The sequence below is a fragment of the Nanorana parkeri genome, unplaced genomic scaffold, assembly GCF_000935625.1.
Source record: "Nanorana parkeri isolate BGI_ZX_2015 unplaced genomic scaffold, ASM93562v1 scaffold1584, whole genome shotgun sequence".
Classification (NCBI taxonomy): domain Eukaryota; kingdom Metazoa; phylum Chordata; class Amphibia; order Anura; family Dicroglossidae; genus Nanorana; species Nanorana parkeri.
Window position 1 is genome coordinate 213,729 of NW_017307852.1, and position 19,737 is coordinate 233,465.

At 42.7% G+C, this 19,737-nt stretch overlaps 2 protein-coding genes across 2 annotated transcripts; both read left to right on the top strand.

The window, feature by feature from the left end:
- The first annotated feature begins 5,044 nt into the window (after positions 1-5,044).
- LOC108798911 (olfactory receptor 6B1-like) lies at positions 5,045-7,752 on the top strand. Its single transcript, XM_018570717.1, has 2 exons — positions 5,045-5,125; positions 6,820-7,752. Exons 1-2 carry the CDS (start codon positions 5,045-5,047, stop codon positions 7,750-7,752), a joined length of 1,014 nt encoding a protein of 337 aa, XP_018426219.1.
- An 8,213-nt stretch (positions 7,753-15,965) lies between these two features.
- On the top strand, positions 15,966-16,925 carry LOC108798912 (olfactory receptor 6B1-like). Its single transcript, XM_018570718.1, has one exon. The coding sequence runs from the start codon at positions 15,966-15,968 to the stop codon at positions 16,923-16,925; it is 960 nt and encodes a 319-aa protein (XP_018426220.1).
- The last annotated feature ends 2,812 nt before the right edge of the window (positions 16,926-19,737 follow it).

Sequence of the window (19,737 nt, forward strand, 5' to 3'; positions counted from 1 at the left end):
GGTTTTGTGTGGTGAAAGGGTGGGGTAGTTTTTTTTTTGGGGGGGGGGGGGATCCACAGTTTTTTCATTACTTATTTTTTTCGGCAGAGTGTGTGACTTGGTATGTTTCAGGAGACGTGCCATGCAAAAAACTGTGGAGTCCCCCTGAACGCCACCAACCATTATTAACTTATCCTTAATAAGGGTATAGTATGGATTTAGAAGAGAATCCCAGGCAAAAAAATAGTAATATAATAGTAGATAGAAAAAAACTGCGCTAGGAATCAAATAACACTCTAAGAGCAGCTGTGCTTAATAGGTGAGTACACCCAAAATAGGGAAAGAGAAAGAAAATAGCACTGCGGTTCACAAACTAAAAAAATTATATTCCTAAAATGTGAAAAAAATAGTGTGAAATTGTCACAAAGTGATAAACAATTTTGTGTTATACACAACACCTGTGTTGCACAATGCCTGTGCTGATGATGGTAAGAAAAAGCTCTAGGTCTAATGGTCTAGACCACTGGTTCTCAACCTGTGTAACCTCAGGACCCACATTTGTCCTTGGTCATTAAGTCGTGATCCAAGTCGCACTGCAATGGAACGCACGGCATTGCGGGCAATAGAACTGTGGGTGGGAGGTGCATTTGGGGTGCCATTCAAATGAATGGCAATGCAATGCACTTTTAACAACAAAACGCGTGGTAGGTGCGATTGCGAAGTACTGTGCATTACGGGACTGTGCAGTACGGGACTGTGCAATTAGCGCCCTCAAAAACAGACAACCACAGACACAATCTCACACAAACATACACACTACAAAAAAATAAAATGTTTTTCTTTTTTTTAAGATCAACCCAGTCTCCCTTCCTTATGAGAACTAGAGTGGATCCCCAGCCTGGGGTCCGGTGTGCGCTGCTGTACTGCGATGGAGCTCCATCCATATGTGCAGTGCTTGTACAGCTCCCTTGCGCACCCTGTAGAGGTGCTGAGAGCCAGTATGTTACATCACACCAGTCCAGGCATCTCTACAGGTCATGCGAGGGAGCTGTAAGCAATGCACATGTGCATGGAGCACACCCTACCTCAAGCTGACACTTGGCACTGGGCAGCATATTTTGAATGCTTGCTTGGCGCAAGAACTGACATTGCTGCACTAGGGGGAGGCTGAGGAGAAAAGTGGAAGGCACACGGGGACCCACTGAACACAGGGTCGCGACCCACTTTTGGGTCACGACCCACCAGTTGAGATCCAAGGGTCTAGACACTATAATCCATAATAAACATAGGGAAAAAAAAGGATGTGCTAGTACATCTCATAAAATGTGTACATATAGAAAATCCAATGTTAAATCTCACAAGTGATGTACAACTCCCTCTTAATCTACATAACCACATGTGAAGTCCAACTTTTTTCAAAAAAATATAATAGGATGCCCCCTCTGAAATCCAATCCAGACCCTTATCTAGGCTGTCAAGAAAAGAGAGGGGCAGTGAATGTGTTGCCACCCTCCCTAAACCATACCTCAGCATGGGGGAATACCTTTCCAGGGGGGACCCAGGGGGGCTCCTGGAGGTTGTGGTGCCATATATCATGAGAAACAAATTGACCTACATTCCTAGATGATGTGACTGATGTTTGCTTTACATTGTAGGATATGTTTTTGGTGTACATTATAGCACACATGTGCCCTTCTCTAGCAATGTGCAATAAATCCTCTGTTACCTACTTCCACCGTCACTTCCAGGTTTCCAGGCATCTTCTTCTGCCATTGGGCATTCACTGACAATGTAACTCCCGCGCATGTGCACAGAAAGGAAATACAGTAAACTCTCAGTTATCCGGTATTCAACTAACCCGAACTCTCATCTAAGCATTTAAAAAAATCCCCTGCATGCTCACTGTCCTGCTGATTTGTGACATGTATTATCCTGGAAACAATTGTGTGCCCATGTGTCTTAATTTGCTTTCGATTACTGCATTTCAATATAAATATGACGTCAATACAGAGTTTATGGTATGGTATAGTATAGGGTATAGTATGGGGTTTAGTATGGGGTATAGTAAGGGGTATAGTATGGGGTATAGTATGGGGTTTAGTATGGGGTATAGTATGGGGCATATTATTGGGTATAGTATGGAGTATAGTCTGGGGGGGTGTAGTATGGGGTATAGTATGGGGTATAGTATGGGATATAGTATGGGGTGTAGTATGGGGTGTAGTATGGGGTATAGTATGGGGTGTAGTATTGGGTATAGTATGGAGTATAGTATGGGGTGTAGTATGGGGTATAGTATGGAGTATAGTATGGTGTATAGTATGGGATGTAGTATGGGATATAGTATGGGGTGTAGTATGGGGTATAGTATGGGGTGTAGTATGGGGTATAGTATGGGGTATAGTATGGGGTGTAGTATGGTGTGCAGTATGGGGTGTAGTATGGTGTGCAGTATGGGTTATGGTATGGGGGTATAGGATGAGGTGTTGTATGGGGGTATAGTATGGGGTATAGTATGGGGTATAGTATGGGGGATAGTATGGGGTATAGTATTGGGTGTAGTATGGGTTATAGTATGGGATGTAGTATGGGGTATAGTATGGGTTATAGTATGGGGTGTAGTATGGGGTGTAGTATGGGGGTATAGGATGTGGTGTTGTATGGGGGTATAGTATGGGATTTTGTATGGGGGATAGTATGGGGTATAGTATTGGGTGTAGTATGTGGGTATAGTATGGGGTGTAGTATGGGGTATAGTATGGGGTATAGTATGGGGTATAGTACGGGGTATAGTACGGGGTGTAGTATGGGGTGTAGTATGGGGTGTAGTATGGGGTGTAGTATGGGGTATAGTATGAGGTATAGTATGAGGTATAGTATGGGGTATAGTATGGGATGTAGTATGGGGTACAGTATGGGGTACAGTATGGGGTATAGTATGAGGTGTAGTATGGGGTGTAGTATCGGGTGTAGTATGGGGGTATAGTATGGGGTTATAGTATGAGGGATAGTATGGGGTATAGTATAGGGTGTAGTATGGGGCATGTCATTAGTTAGACCTATTTTTAATAGTAACTCACAAGCAACCAGAAACAACATTTATCCGGATCCTACTGATCCCCATGGATGCCGAATAACGGGGAGTTCCCTGTACATCCTCCCTGGCATCAGGTCAATTTCCATTAATTAGCCAAGAGTTTCCTGCTGCATGGTGCATGTGCCGTACAATGTACACATACAATAAAAAATCCCCATAGGGAAGAAGAAGATTCATTTTTCAGTAGAAGTGTCTTTTCTGCCAAAAATCTCTACCTTCTAGCAACTTTAAAACATTTTTTTTTTTTTAACTTCCACTTTAACATCTCCAGGCTATAAGCCCTGAAAACCAACCTACTATGGGAGAGATATTTTCAAAATACAGAATCAACTGACAAGAGGCTGAAGTTGCACTGGGAAGCAGTATATAGAGCATAATGGATCTGGCTGAAATGGATCCCATGAAATCCAGATGAATTGTCTTCTTTAATTTAGCCAATCATCAAAGGTTCCTTCGCAGCTAAGCAGTTGACACAAAGTATAGCCCCTTGCCTACTGGAAATGCCATCTAAATCAGAGCTACTTTGTGAAAGTATCCAAAGATTCGTTTTATTGGAAATATTCAAATGATATAATCAGCATATAAAAAGAAAAATGCAATATACAGTATAACATGGTAATGATGACCAACAACTTTTTTACTATGAGGAAAGATAACGTAGATAGGATATTGTTTTACATCCCACTTAATGGTTAATTAGACCCTATGGGATCATAAACATGACACAAAGCCCAACGGGAGGTAGAATTCGCTATATAACATTTGACAAGTACCCTTTAGTAAGTGCTTGTTGTTTTATTACAGTGATAACATGAATCTGGACAGCACTTTTATACAGGAGAATTTTGATATGTTTATAAATGACAAATACTGCCTACTGTAAATCATTAAATTGATGGGATTTAAGGTAAGCCGACTGGTAATAAACTATTAGGTGCAGTTAAAAAATTATCTCAACCACAGGGCCATGCTTCGCATCAAAATGAAGGTAAACCCCAAATCGTTTTTTTTTTTTGCAGTATAGTTGGCATCATGCATAAATATATACAATTTCCTTACGCAAATTTTTTGCTGAATCTGTTGCAAGGTTTAGGGATGCACAGATACTTTTCGAGTACCAGTGCCGATACTTGCCATTTTTACGAGAACTACAAGGGTGGCAGCTGTTGCCGCTGGGACCTGGCTCTGGTGCTCCACCACTGTCCTGAAATCATTAGTCTGTATTGTTTTAGAAAAACTGTCACATGACAATAAACAAAAATGTATCAGTACTCGTACTCGCAAAACTGGTATCTGTGCATCCCTTTATTTATATTTATAAAAACAAAATCATACATTAGAGATGTACAAATCCCGGGAGCTCCGTGTCCTCCTTACACATGACAGCCGCCTCCTAACTTTTTGAATTTTTATCTAGTGTAGTCTTGGAGCTCAAAAGTATCGGTACATGTACTTGTACTTGTATCGAGTACTGTACTTGGTATCTGTGCAACCCTATATATCACTAAGAAATTCTGCCAGTGAAAGCAATTCCTGCTGCAGGATGACAACGCTAAGACACTGCCTAGCAATTAGCTGCAGTATTGTCAGCCTGCGGTACGAACAACTTCAGTTGGTCCTTGGGCTGCCTATCAGGTCTGGCCCAATGGGCAGCCAAAGGAGCTGAAGTAAATTACATTTCTGTTCTTAGTTTTAGAAATACTTAAAGATCTTGTTTAGTCAATTATTATGTTGTGTGACAGCCCAGCTGATTGGATATCAATAGAACAAATTATTTTGGTGTGCAAAAAACATTTACATATTTATACATCTAATATTTCTAATTATTATATTCATTATTTTATTACTTTCATTTATTCTCACTAGTTGAATATTATAAGTATTCAACTAGTGAGAATAAATGAAAGTAATAAAATAATTATTACGGCCATGTTATAGATCATATAACATGAGTGTCTGTGTGCACCCATGGCTCCGCCGCGTGATGTCTGTGAGGGGCGGGATTCTGATCCATCGGAGATAGGTTTGCAGATGATTCCTGGACCTTGGGTAAGAGGAGGGACAAAAATCCTGTGAGCGTATTACAGCATATAAAATACTAAAGAATGAGCGTTGCATATATATCGATTTATTTACAACTATCATGAAATGAATAAGTCATGTGCATGGCCGGCATGACATCACCCCCGGCATGTCATAATTAAAGTGACACTAAACTCAGAAGTTAAACATTAAAAATACATTCAAGTCCCTTATCTATGAACAACAATGTATCTTATTTGTGTATCACTCGACTGTAGATCCTCCAATCATCTCTGAATTGGTGCTGACACTGTCCTTCCTTCTGGAGGGGGGGCTACTTTTGCTCCCCATGGTCCCTGTGTGTGTTTTAAAGTAGTCACCGCTGCAAGCTCGCTCCCGGGATGGACTACAATCGCAATGCAAATCAGTAAACTAAACATGAGATTGTAGTGCATCCCGGGAGCGAGCTTGGAGTGGGGGCTTCTTTACAACACACGCAGGGACCATGGGGAACACAAGTAGCCCCCCTCCAGAAGGAAGGACAGTGTCAGCACCAATTCAGAGATGATTGGAGGATCTACAGTCGAGTGATACACAAATAAGATACATTTTTGGTAATAGTTAAGGAACTTGAATGTATTTTTAAGATTTCACTCCTGAGTTTAGTGTCACTTTATGGATGCATTAAAAATCACAGAACTCCCACCTTACCCACTCTTCTTGCTATTCCTCTTCCTCCGCTCCTTTTTTCTCTGTCTTTCCTTCTCCACCCTCCTTTTCATGCAAAGTACCTGACACTGTTTATATGTAATTATAATCTATGTACAGTATACCTACGTTGTTATTTATCCATCCTTGTAACATTGTTATTCCATCTTCTTGTTCATCAATGTTCACTGATGCATAACCTTCTACTATGTATGACAATGTACGCTCATGTTTTATACATACTTTGAGCCCTGTTCTATACTCAACTGCGTTGTTGAGTGCTTTGTAATGCTTTAAACTTTAATAAAGACATATTGTTTTTCATTTTTTTTTTTAAGAGCTGCATTAATTTGTGTCTTTTACGTCTACCTAGAGGTTAGCTTTGATGAAAGCTGCGGGGATAAAATAGACAACTTTTGAAATTACATTGACACATTAAAGGAGAACTATGAGGTGGGTGCTTTTCACTCACCTCATAGTTCTAGCCGACCTGTGACAATGAGACTGTCACACGTCGGCTCAGTAGATCGGGAGGTGAGCGAACACATACAGGCGCTCGCTCACTTCTCGATCCTGTCACGGCTCTCTGCCATGACAGGGGAGGGGCTGGATTCCCTCCTCCCTGCTCCGATCCGCCAGCGCTGACTGGCAGAACGGATGGGGAGGGGGCGGGTACAGCTGGCTCTGCCTCTAGATAGGCAGAGCAAGCTGTCAGTCACGCAGCTGTATACTGAGCCTAGGGTGACGTGAGGACGCTAGTTTGTGTCCTCCCGTTACCCTAAGGAGAACTACGGGGAAAAGCCCTGACCCCATAGTTCTCCTTTAAAGCTTATTAGAGATTTTAGAGATTTGCTTTAGATCTACTGTAAGTAAATTGAGAAACATTTTTGTTATACCTCCATATCAACTAGAAATGTAGAGTTACTAAGTATTTGTTTTGTTTAATAGTGAATGTGAACTGAAGCACTCCTGATCCCCGTTCATTTCCACAGACCACTCAAATCTGCTGACAGTCTACGATGAGTTCCTGCAACCAAACGAGAATCACTGAGTTCGTTCTGCTCGGGATACAAGGTTCTATGGGTCTGAAGTATTCACTTTTTGCTCTACTTTCTGTCACCTACATTTTCACCATAGCTGGGAACGTCCTCATCATTGTGCTGGTTCTGAGAAGTGACAAGCTTCACACTCCGATGTATTTCTTTTTGTGCCATTTATCCTTTTCTGACATCTTATTGTCTACAAACGTGGCCCCATACCTATTGTGTATGTTAATAGGTAAATGTAAATCTATCTTGGTGAGCTCTTGCCTTACACAGTATTTTTTTGGTTCCTCTTCAGCCGTTTCTGAATGTTTCCTCCTTACGGCCATGTCTTACGATCGATACTTGGCCATCTGTAGCCCATTGCACTATAAGACCATTATGCACATGAAGTTCTGCATCCACCTCGTTGTTTGGTCTTGGTCACTTGTGTGTCTCCTCAATCTGTCTTCTGTTATTCTGATGTCTCGCATGGAGTTCTGTGGTTGTAACATCATTGATGACCTTTACTGTGATCATGCTCCTCTCCTCAACGCTTCTTGCTCAGATACCTCCATCATAGAACTGGAAACCATTATATTTTCCATACCCATTGTGCTGTTTCCCTTCTTGTTTGTCATCATGACTTACATTAGAATCTTCATTGCTATCCTGAAGATTTCCACCATCTCCGGAAGAAGGAAAGCCTTCTCTACTTGCAGTTCCCACATGATAGTTGTCGCAATATACTATGGAACCTTGATTGCGAAATACACAGCACCTCCTTCGGGAAGTTCATTGAATGTCAACAAAGTTATCTCCCTCTTATATACCGTGTTTACACCGCTACTAAATCCTGCTGTATATAGCCTACGGAACCGTGAAATAAAAGAAGCTATGCAGAAATGGGTACATGTTAATTAAAATTATAAGAGGAAAAAGATAATAGTTTTAGGTCAATGTACTTATTTTTAATAGACCCTGTAATCGCTTCTGACTTTTCAATCTGAGCATAACTGCACAAAATGAAAAATAATACTCACCACTCTTGAATAAAAACCTAATGTATAATGTAATGTATAGTATGCATTACAGGCACCAGTGTATGCATCCAAATCTGACACTTCCAGGAGTGTCAAATCATTTAGTCCCCCCACCGCTCACTCTTGCTTCCTTGCCTTAATGCCACATCATCTTTCCCTACAGCTCCCTGTAAGGCCTTTTAGCGCAGAAGCTTTGTTATTCCATTACAGTGGATTGGTTAATCAGTATTGAGCAGTATGTACAGGCCAGTCCCTACTATGCAACCTTTGCAGATCATGTTACTAGGACACTAGTGAAAGCACTGACTTCTGCATGTAGGTAATGTGACAGGACCTTGCTTGAGTGACAGCTCAGCTTATTTTGAGGACATTATTTTGAGGATATTACACCCAAGATGGAGGCACCCAGCAGTGGACAAAACACATATCCATCAGCCTGAATGAACACCCTATTCAGGGGCGTAACTAGAAATCACAGGGCCCCATAGCAAAATTTTGTATGGGGCCCTGCGATTTCTAGTTATACCCCTTGCAGAGCCCACTCGAGATCCCACCTGAGGGTGAACTTGCAGAGCCCACCATAGACTTTCTATGGTGGGCTATGCAGGGTCACCCTCAGATGGTCTGGTCGCACTCCTTACCTGTCCGCCTCCTCTTCCTCCTTGGTCGCTGATGGGCCCCGCCTCCTCTGTCGTCGGGCCTGCCTCCTTATTTGTCACTGGGCCCTGCCTCCTCCCCTGCTGCCGACCACGGGACCCGCTTCCTCCTCCACTGCCGCTGCTGGCTCTCATTGACTCTATGCAGGGTCACCCTCAGGTGGGCTGGTCACACTCCTTACCTGTCCGCCTCCTCTTCCTCCTTGGTCGCTGATGGGCCCCGCCTCCTCTGTCGTCGGGCCTGCCTCCTTATTTGTCACTGGGCCCTGCCTCCTCCCCTGCTGCCGACCACGGGACCCGCTTCCTCCTCCACTGCAGCTGCTGGCTCTCATTGACTCTGTGGAGAGGAACGCGCTGCTGCACAGATTACTGTCAGTGATATTAATAGCGGCGTGTTCGTCTTCAGCCGCCAGTGAATGCCACCAGCAGAGGATCCCATAACGACCCTGGCGGCCCGCACGGCATCTGGCCGGGACCCACTGTGCCCCGGGCCCCATATCGGCCGCCTGGGTCGCTATGGTGATTGTTACGCCACTGACCTCATTCCAGTATAAAACAACTAGAAATGAAGGTTAGTGAATTTTGGAGATACTCATGCATATTAAAAGAGGAAGGCCCGGTATGTTGCACTTGGTGAATCTAGCAAGCATAAAGAAAACAGGTCCAAAAAGCCAAATGCTGGTATCAATTTAAAAAAAGCCCATTGGGGTGTACAGAGAAGTAGCAGTTATGATCTCCAGCAAGAAAGTGAGTGAAAACAAGTAAAAAGTAAATAGGGGAAGGAAAATATATCATATTGGAGCAGATTGGAAAAAGGGTCTTAGATATCTAGAACAACCAAATGGCAGAATCACTCAAGAGGAGATCAAATCCACAATATCACATCTAGCAAATAGGAAGGCCACTAGACCTGGTGGTTCCTCATCTGATTTTTTTTTTAAATGGCTAAAAATGAAATATTAGACACTGTAGAGACCCTTTATAATACCATCTTGGAGTTTGGAATATATCACAGTCCCTGGATGCGGGATAGATGTTCAAGACGCCATGTGGTCATATTACATGTGGACTGCTGCCTACAACGTTTTTGTATGGATGTTTCTCCTGCGCGCCTTACAGCGTCTGGAACCAGTAGTCAATGTTGCGCTCACAGTGATGAACACGGATGGCGCCGTGTAACTTCAAGTTAAAGAAGTGGAAAATCACCAGCACTCGGTAACTGTCATTTTTTAGATCTTCGTGATCATTTATTGATGTCACATGTATCACAAAAGCCAACGTTTTGGGGCCACACAGGGTCCCTTCATCAGGGCGACATAGTCCTTATGTCGGATGAAGGGGCCCTGAAACATTGGCTTTTGTGATACATGTGACATCAATAATTGATCACGAAGATCTAAAAACGACAGTTACCGAGTGCTGGTGATTTTACACTTTTCTGACTGCTGCTAACAAATGCGGCCAATGTCACCTGGTCATTGACTTGAACCGGTACAGCAGCCACATCTAATAAGGACATCTGTCACAGGGATCCCGAATTACCCAGTGTGAAAGAAGCCTTATGATGGTTAAACATTATTTAAAACAGTAATTAAAATAATTTGATGACATAGTTATTAGGGATGTGCCGATTTCGGTATCGAGTACGAGTACCAATTTTATTATTTCGGCACTCGCCGATACTTAGTAACCATACCCGTACTTTCACTCACATGGAGCCGACTTCCTGGTCAATCCATGGCTGGCTCCTCTCCTTGACGTGGTCTTGTTCAGACACCTACGCCTTAAAAATAGAATCTATTGCATTCTCCATACCCATTATACTTCTCCCCTTTGTGTTTGTGATGGTGACTTATGTTACAATCTTCTTCACAATCCTGAAGATTTCAAACAACTCTGGAAAGGAAAGGAAAACCTTCTCCACCTTCAGTTCCCACATCATAGTAGTTACAATATACTATGGAACATTAATGGCGAAATACACGGCACCTCCTTCAGGAAGTATACAGTGTTTCCACCGCTACTGAATCCTGCTGTATATAGTCTACGGAACCAAGAGAAGCTATCAATAAAGTTATATAATACAATGATCTAATTTTTTGGGTTTGGAGCATGTACAGGAGGATCTTACAGGTGGTGATCGGGACAACAAGTTGTTACAAAAAAGAATCCAGGTGGATTTACAAGCTTAAGGCGACCGTTTCCCCTGGTTTAAATGAAATGGTGAGCTATAAGCCCTTTCTACCATGATCTAGAATCAATTTGAATGGAGACCGCCTTATAAGAGATTATTATTGTTATTATTATTATTATTATTATTATTATACAGAATTTATAGAGCGCCAACAATTTGCGCAGCGCTTTACAATATAAGGAAGACATTACAATCACAATACAATTCAAGACAAGATGGTAAGGAGGGCCCTGCCCCTGAGGGCTTACAATCTAAAATGGAGGGGCCAGTGATACATGAGGAGGTAGCTGTGTTGGGATGAATTGTTCGAGAACTTGATGGTTCGGTGGTTAGGTTGAGGTGGGATAGGCTTCCCTGAAGAGATGAGTCTTAAGGGATCACCTAAAGGCAGTCAGAGTGGGAGACAGACGGACAGGTTGGGGTAAAGAGTTCCAGAGGATGGGAGAGACTCTAGTGAAGTCCTGGAGGTGAGCATGGGAGGAGTTGACGAGGGAGCCTGAAAGAAGAAGGTCTTTTGAAGAGCGGAAGGGACAGTTAGGCAAGGTTTGAGATATAGCCGGGGGCAGAGTTGTGGACGGCTTTGTAAGTCATTGTTAATATTTTGTATTTTATCCTTTGGGCTATTGGAAGCCAGAGCAGGGATCGGCAGAGGGGGTTGCAGACACTGAGCAGTTGGTTAGGTGAATGAGTCTAGCAGCAGCATCATTCATGAAAGACTGAAGGGGGGACAGCCTGTGTAGAGGTAAGCCAATGAGGAAGGAGTTGCAATATGTATGTATGCAATAGAGTATGTCTTGCTTACTCAAATGGACAATCAGCTGGCCATTAGCTATAGATGGTTTATATACATTGAGTGGCCAGTTTATATTGACCACCTGACATTTGTCAGGTGGTAGAGGGCCAGAGGGCCAGTCCAATCCTCTAGCGCTGACTGGTGGAATGGACGGGGAGGGGGCTTGTAAAGCTGGCTCTGCCTCTAGATAGGCAGAACCAGCTGTCACTCACGCAGCTGGGTGGATCCAGACATAATTGTCGGAATCCATTCTGGCTGCAGTGTCTCAGTATACCGCGAGCTACAGATTGCGGTATACTGAGCTTTGGGTGACGGGAGGACGCTAGTTTGTGTCCTCCCATTACCCTTAGGAGAACTATGGGAAAAAGCCTTAACCCCATAGTTCTCCTTTAAGCTAGACACATTACAACCCCCTGTCATATCCCTGTACACCCAAGAAGTGTTTTGTCTTTACATAGTTAAGCATACAGTATATAAAATAAATATATTGATTTTATCAGTAACATATGTAATGGATGATTGGTAGTCCTCTGTGATCCAGGTGTAAATCATTTTTTTCAGTCAGCTCCTAAGTCACAAATTCCCTCACGGTGTTGATGGCCCTCTCTAAACGATAGGTACAACAGGGCAGCCTACTAACTCAAGCACATATTGCACCACCACTATCCAGAGGTACATCCTTGAAGCCCAGTAGTTCATGGATATGATCACTTTCATTTCATTTTCAACCTTGACATCCCTGCTTGTGTTTGCTTGACCGAGGCAGGGACGGCCTTAGAACACAAAAGAATAAAAATGAACAAATAAAATAAATGGAAAAATCTATAAAAATTGTAAATCTGTAAATAAAGGTAAAAAATAGAGATGGTGGGTTGGACCATGTTAATGTGGGACATGCCCAGGCCATGAGCTAGGGGAAGGGGGCTGTTTTTGCAAGCTGTTATGGAAGAAGTTGAAGTGCAAAACTGCCATACAGTCATCTGCTGCAGAAATAAACTTGGCATTAGAAGGTTTTTACTGGAGATGGGGTGGAAGTTGGTAAATGCTGCTTGGAGTTTTAAGACTTCACTCTGGGGAAGGCATTAGCAACCTATAGCTGTAGGATTGTATTCTTCATTTGTGCTGCTGCCTGCCCCTGCCTTCTTACCCATGGGGAGAGAATCACAGGAAAAGGCTTATGAGGACTAGTGATGAGCCGAACACCCCCGTGTTCGGTTCTAACTCGAACAGGATTAACTGGGGTTGAAATGAGTCTACCATAAAATGTGGCCACACTCCTAAAAAAATCCCCTTTTCATCTGCAATTATTTTTACCCAGTTGGGATTGCTGTCCCTGCCCATGTTTGCTTCATCAGGGCAGAGATAGCTTGATGGGGTAAAAAAAAAACAACTAAATAATTTTTAACCAAAATTAAAAATGCATAGAAAAATTGTGATCTATCTAGAGGCAGCGCAAGCTCCCCCACTCGTTCCTCCACTCTGCGCTGGAGTATCAGAGAGAGGAGGGGTAGAATCCCTACGGGGAGCGGTGACTGACAGGCACTGCTCACTGCAGGGAGACGATCGAGAAGTGAGCAAATCGGCTGCATGTTTCTGCTCACTTCCCGATCGATAGAGCCAGCCTGTGACAGCTTCTTTGTCAAAGGTCGGCTCTAACTATGAGGATGAGTGGTAATCACTCACCTCATAGATCTCCTTTAAAGTCACGTTTGTTTCCCCATTCTGTTTTTGCTTTTAATAAAAGCACAAAGAGCTTTGACAAAGTGGGGCTCAGATGAAGGGACTTGGGGGAATATTATAGCATAGCTCATTTTTGCAGCTCTAGATGGCAGTTGATGCTCACTGTCATCTGGAACTTTACTATACGGCTATTGCCACTGTAGTAAAGTCAGCCAAGTTCCCAAGCAGTCTTATCATCCCTGTCCAGTTCTGCCCTGCTGGACTACACAACTGGGTAAGAACAAGCATTCAGATTGGGAGTTATCAGGAGTCATTTGACTCATGAACTAGACTTATGTTGTGAGAAGGATCGGTAAAGCACAACTATTGTATAGCACTGCAAAGCAGGAGCAAAGTCTGTGCCTGTGATGTGTAAATCTGGCTGCACCATGTACATATATACTTACAATCTTCACAAAGAAACAAGGTTCATAAACCATGAACACACACTAATAGTCAATACATTTATTTAATCAAGTTGATTTCTTGAGAAAAAAAAAAGGAAAAATAGCAAAATAATAGCAATTAAAAATAATTGAATTCCCTTTAATGTTTAATTGACACCATGGGAATAGTTACATGGAAAAGCTCATTAGCAGTCAATAGACTGCTATATAAGTCACGCAAACACTGATTTATTGTTGCTGCCTGGTAAGATGGGTCAGATAAAAGGTATGTATTCTAAGTACAACAATGTCAATATACTCCTTGACCTAAATTTGGGTTTACTGTGTAAGAGGACATGTTCCCTACTATAAAAAATGGACTTGGAGGGCACAAAGGTAAGAAGGCCTGGTAAAAATATACCTCAACCATCAGGGTCATATTAAGACAACATGCTGTCCCAGAATAAGCACATTGATGACTTTTTTGTACTAATGTCATTGAGAGCTCTATGAGTTTCTTCTCCTACATGTCAATCCTCAACTAGCCTACCATGGGCTCTCTTACTAAACAGTGTTTACCTAGTATGTGAATACAGGTCAACATGCACTTAGATGTCCATGCAGCTGTTGCAGAAGGTTCTTCTCCTCTTAGCAGGTTCCTGGCTGTAGATGTCTCTTCACTATGAGGATACCAATATCTCGAAGCTTGCCTACCATGGGCTCACTTACTAAACAGTGTTTACCTAGTATGTGAATGCAGGTCAACATGCACTCAGATGTCCATGTAGCTGTTGTAGAAGGTTCTTCTCCTCTTAGCAGGTTCCTGGCTGTAGATGTATCTTCACTATGAGGATACCAATATCTCGAAGCTTGCACTAGTGAAATCAACCCTCTAATGCCACTAGACATGTGCAATTCGTTTTGTTACGAATCGAAATTCGTACAAATTTTCCTGAAATTCGTACATTCGGAAGCATACGAAATCCGAATGGCAGTTTACGAATTATATCCGAAATACGAAATTCCGTTAACGAATTTCGGATCCGAATTTCTTTGAAACAGGAACTAACATTACCCCTGTAAATGAGGTTGAACAACATGACAAGATTTTTTTTTAATTCCGAAATACGGATCCGCTGCTGCTGAGGGTTGCATTACAATACACAGGCAGGAAATACGAAATTCCGTTGACGGAATTTCGCTCCGTTACGAACATTCGTTATATTGAAGTTCAAAAGCAAAGCACATTTATATTGGAGTTGATGGTAGTTTTTTTTAAAGTCCGAATTACGAAATTTAGATACGGAATCCGTTAACGGAATTCGTTTTTCTTTTTGGTTGACCAATCAGAGGTTTTCTCTCCTGCTGCTGAGAGTTGCATTACAATACAGGCAGGAAATCCGAAATTCCGTTGGCGTATTTTCGTTCCGTTACGAACATTCGTTATATTGAAGTTAAAAAGCAAAGTACATTTATATTGGAGTTGATGGTAGTTTTGGAGTTGAAGTCCGAAATACGAAATTCGGATACGGAATCCGTTAACAGGATTCGTATTTCGGATAAAAAAACAACTACCACATCGACTCCAATATTAACAAAGGTATTTTTGCTTTTTAACTTCATCATAACGAATGTTCGTAAAGTTAAGAAAATATAACCGCCACTAACGAAAATTCGTATTTCGTACGAATGCGAAATGAGTTTCGGATATGAATTAAGAAATACGAAATAATGGATATTACGAAACGGAACGAAACGGAACAAATATTTTGACGGCGCACAAGTCTAAATGCCACTGCTTGCATATCACATGTTCACTTCTAGTCAATGTTATAGAGAGAAATATAAAAAACACCACACAGTCCCCTCATGCAAATGGTCCTTTATAATTTTTTAAGCATAAAGTCGATAAAAACATGTAACACTGTATTAACATGACACCACTTTATTACTCTACTCATTTCATCCTAGGTGGACTTCTTCAGGTGCTCATAAAGAAGCAGTGGGATAAGCATACATAAAGATTTGGAAACAGCAGACTGGGGAGACAACCGGAATGAAGAACAAACCAGCTGGAACATTGGTATCCATATAACGGAGACACATCCACAGCCAGGGATCTTCTGAGAGGAAGAACATTTGCTGGAAGAGCCGAGTGAATATCTGCATTCTCATTACAAGCTAACACTGGCTGGTAAGAACGCCCACTGTAAAATAGCTGAGGATTAATATATAAAAGGAGCAATATGTACTGCTATCCTCTGTTTTGATGCAAGAGTTATTAAAGACCTTTAAAAGTGCATTCCATTGTTCCATTGGCCATTAAAATCTGTTCAATCTGCTATGATGATTTCCTGCAACCAGACAAGAATCACTGAGTTCATTCTAGTGGGCATTCAAGGTTCTGTCGGTCTGAATTATTCACTTTTTGTTTTGTTTTCTGTGATCTACATTTTCACAATAGCTGGGAACGCCTTCATAATTGTGCTGATTTGGGGCTGTGAAAAGCTCCACACTCCGATGTATTTCTTTTTGTGTCATTTATCCCTTTCTGACATCTTATTGTCTACACATGTGGTTCCATACTTGTTGTGTACCTTATTAAGTACAGGCAAAACAATGCTGGTCAGTGCTTGTGTCACACAGTACTATTTCGGTTGCTCCTCAACAATTTCTGAATGTTTCCTCTTGACGGTGATGTCTTACGACCGATACTTGGCCATCTGCGTTCCATTACACTATATCACAATAATGTATATTAAGGTTTGTTTCCATCTTGTTGCTTGGTCTTGGTCACTTGGCTTTCTTCTCAGCCTGATCTCTATAATTCCAGTGTCTCTCATGGAGTTCTGTGGTTGCAACATCATTGACCACATCTACTGTGACCTTGCTCCTCTCCTTGATGTCTCTTGTGTGGACACCTACGTCTTGGAATTAGAAACTATTGTATTTTCCATACCCATTGTGCTTCTTCCCTTTATGTTTGTGATGGTGACTTATGTCAGAATCTTCTTCACAATTTTGAAAATTTCCACCAATTCTGGAAGAAGAAAAGCCTTCTCCACTTGTATTTCCCACATCATAGTAGTTACAATATACTATGGAACATTAATTGCGAAATACACGGCACCACCTTCGGGAAGTTCACTAAATGTCAACAAAATTATCTCCCTCTTATATACCGTGTTCACACCGCTACTGAATCCTGCTGTATATAGTCTACGGAACCAGGAGATAAGAGAAGCTGTGCATAAATGGGTACATGTGAAATGGATACACGCATTAGAGTTAGAGGAAATGGGATGATGTCATGTGGAAAATCATATTCTGCATTTTCAATGTTAAGCTAAAAATGCAACATTAACTAGTCTGGTCCCGAGACTTGTCATACACAGTCATCATCATCATTACTCAGGTAGAGCAATCTTCTCTGTGGTCTACCACCATTTCACAATGACTCTTGTTTAATTATTTAAGTTCTCATTTAGCTGATGTTGTTTAATTTGATATGTGCTGATGTTAAGGGCAACACTGCAGACAAATGAAAAATGACACAATAAAATATACACCGGTGAGCAGCTAAAATAGTTCTACACTTCATCCATGTGTTCCCCAATTTTGTCATTTTATTGAATGCTCTGATTGTATTTCTGCTCATCGCCTCTCCTGAGACCTTCCTCTTCAAGTTATCTGCTCAAACCATGCATTGCTCAGCACTTCATAACACCCCTATTAGCCTTGTACGCTGTCAGTCAGGAGGCAGGGGTATGCTTTTGACACTCCTGCGCCATTCAGATGTTCAGGAAAATGTTTTAGCACAACTGCAATGGGAGCTTTATCGTGTCAAAGGATTACTGGCCTTACTTGTATTTGTTTCCTAGATAAAATATCTTAATGTTACTTATTTAAAGGAGAACTATGAGGTGAGTGCTTTTCACCCACCTCATAGTTCTAGACGACCTGTGACAATGAGACTGTCACAGGTCGGCTCAGTAGATCGGGAGGTGAGCGAACACATACCGGCGTTCGCTCACCTCTCGATCCTGTCACGGCTCTCTGTGCCGTGACAGGGGAGGGGCTGGATTCCCCCCTCCCCGCTCCGATCCGCCAGCGCTGACTGGCGGAACGGACGGGGGAGGGGGCGGGCACAGCTGGTTCTGCCTCTAGATAGGCAGAGCCAGCTGTCACTCACGCAGTTGGGCGGATCTCGACATCGCTGTCGGGATCCGCTCCGGCTGCGGCGTCTCAGTATATTGAGCTTGGGGTAACGGGAGGACGCTAGTTTGTGTCTTCCCGTTACCCTAAGGAGAACTATGGGGAAAAGCCCTGACCCCATAGTTCTCTTTTAACCACAACTTTACAAAAAAAAATCTAAAAGGAAAACCTTCTTTCTTTGGCTGATGTCCCCTTCACATCCTAAGGATAGATACACCTGTTAACCATATAACCATGTTATATCACACACTGAAAGAACAATCAATTAGTCTTAAATATCGCCGCGTTCATTTCTGCTGTGCTGGGTGAGAGCCTCCTCAGCCTCCTCCTTGCACAGCAGTGTCAGTCAGCGGGAGGACAGCAACGGCTGTGAATATAAAAGTGGCACTGTACACACTGTCTGGCCACTGCAGCGACATCTAGTAGCCGGGGAGTGTTTAGAGCAGGACTTTCCTATTCACAACCATTGCTGTCCTCCTGCCTCCCATACAGTGCAGGCTCTGCAGGAGGCGGGCATCTTAGCAGTGCTGGGACTGAGAGGGCTGCAGGCAAGCAGATAGCAGGGGCTGCGGAGGGCTTGCATTCTTGTGAGTGTGCTTCTTTTTTTTAAGTCCAGTGTGTTGCTATGTCCTGAGTCCAGTGTGTTGCTTTGTCCTGAGTCTAGTGCCTTAATAAGTCCTGAGTCCAGTGCCTTACTAAGTCCTGAGTCCAGTGCCTTACTAAGTCCTGAGTCCAGTGCCTTACTAAGTCCTGAGTCCAGTGCATTACTAAGTCCTGAGTCCAGTGCCTTACTAAGTCCTGAGTCCAGTGCCTTACTAAGTCCTGAGTCCAGTGCCTTACTAAGTCCTGAGTCCAGTGCCTTACTAAGTCCTGAGTCCAGTGCCTTACTAAGTCCTGAGTCCAGTGCCTTACTAAGTCCTGAGTCCAGTGCCTTACTAAGTCCTGAGTCCAGTGCCTTACTAAGTCCTGAGTCCAGTGCCTTACTAAGTCCTGAGTCCAGTGCCTTACTAAGTCCTGAGTCCAGTGCCTTACTAAGTCCTGAGTCCAGTGCCTTACTAAGTCCTGAGTCCAGTGCGTTACTAAGTCCTGAGTCCAGTGTGTTACTAAGTCCTGAGTCCTGTGCATTACTAAGTCATGAATCCAGTGCCTTACTAAGTCCTGAGTCCAGTGCATTACTAAGTCCTGAATCCAGTACCTTACTAAGTCCTGAGTCCTGCACATTACTAATGAATCCAGTGCCTTACTAAGTCCTGAGTCCAGTGCATTACTAAGTCCTGAGTCCAGTGGATTACTAAGTCCTGAATCCAGTCCGTTACTAAGTCCCGAGTCCAGAGCTCTGTTGGGGGTCACCACAACTTGCCAAATTTTCCCAGGGGGTCCCGGCCCTAGAAAGGTTGAGAACCACTGAACTACATGGAACATGTGGTTAAAGTCCGCTGTCAATTTGTATAACTCACCCTTCTATTAAAGGTTTAAATTCTGCTATGAACCAATATTCTTGTTTTGTTCTTTTATCTGCTGTTACTGTTGTCACTGTATCTGCATAACTGAGCTGTTCTGTTCTTATGAAACTTTAATAAAGACATATTGAAAGAGAACGTCTGCTGTCTATTCCAACTTTGATTCAACAAGCTAGGTGATGGAACTGCAGTCATATTTTCCCCAAAATGTTCCGGTGTAATAGTAAAGGATGTTACACAGTGTAATCATTCAACAAGTGCGAATGGGCTTTTAAAAATGATTGCAGCTTACTACAACAAGCAGTAGGACCAGTGTTAACAGGCCTTTGCTCACAACTGCTTCTCTCCCAATAAAAGTCTACAGTCATGCACAGGGCGTATCTGCCGCGAGGCAAACAAGGCGTTTGCCTGGTGCGGCAGATTCCCTGAGGGCGGCGCACACC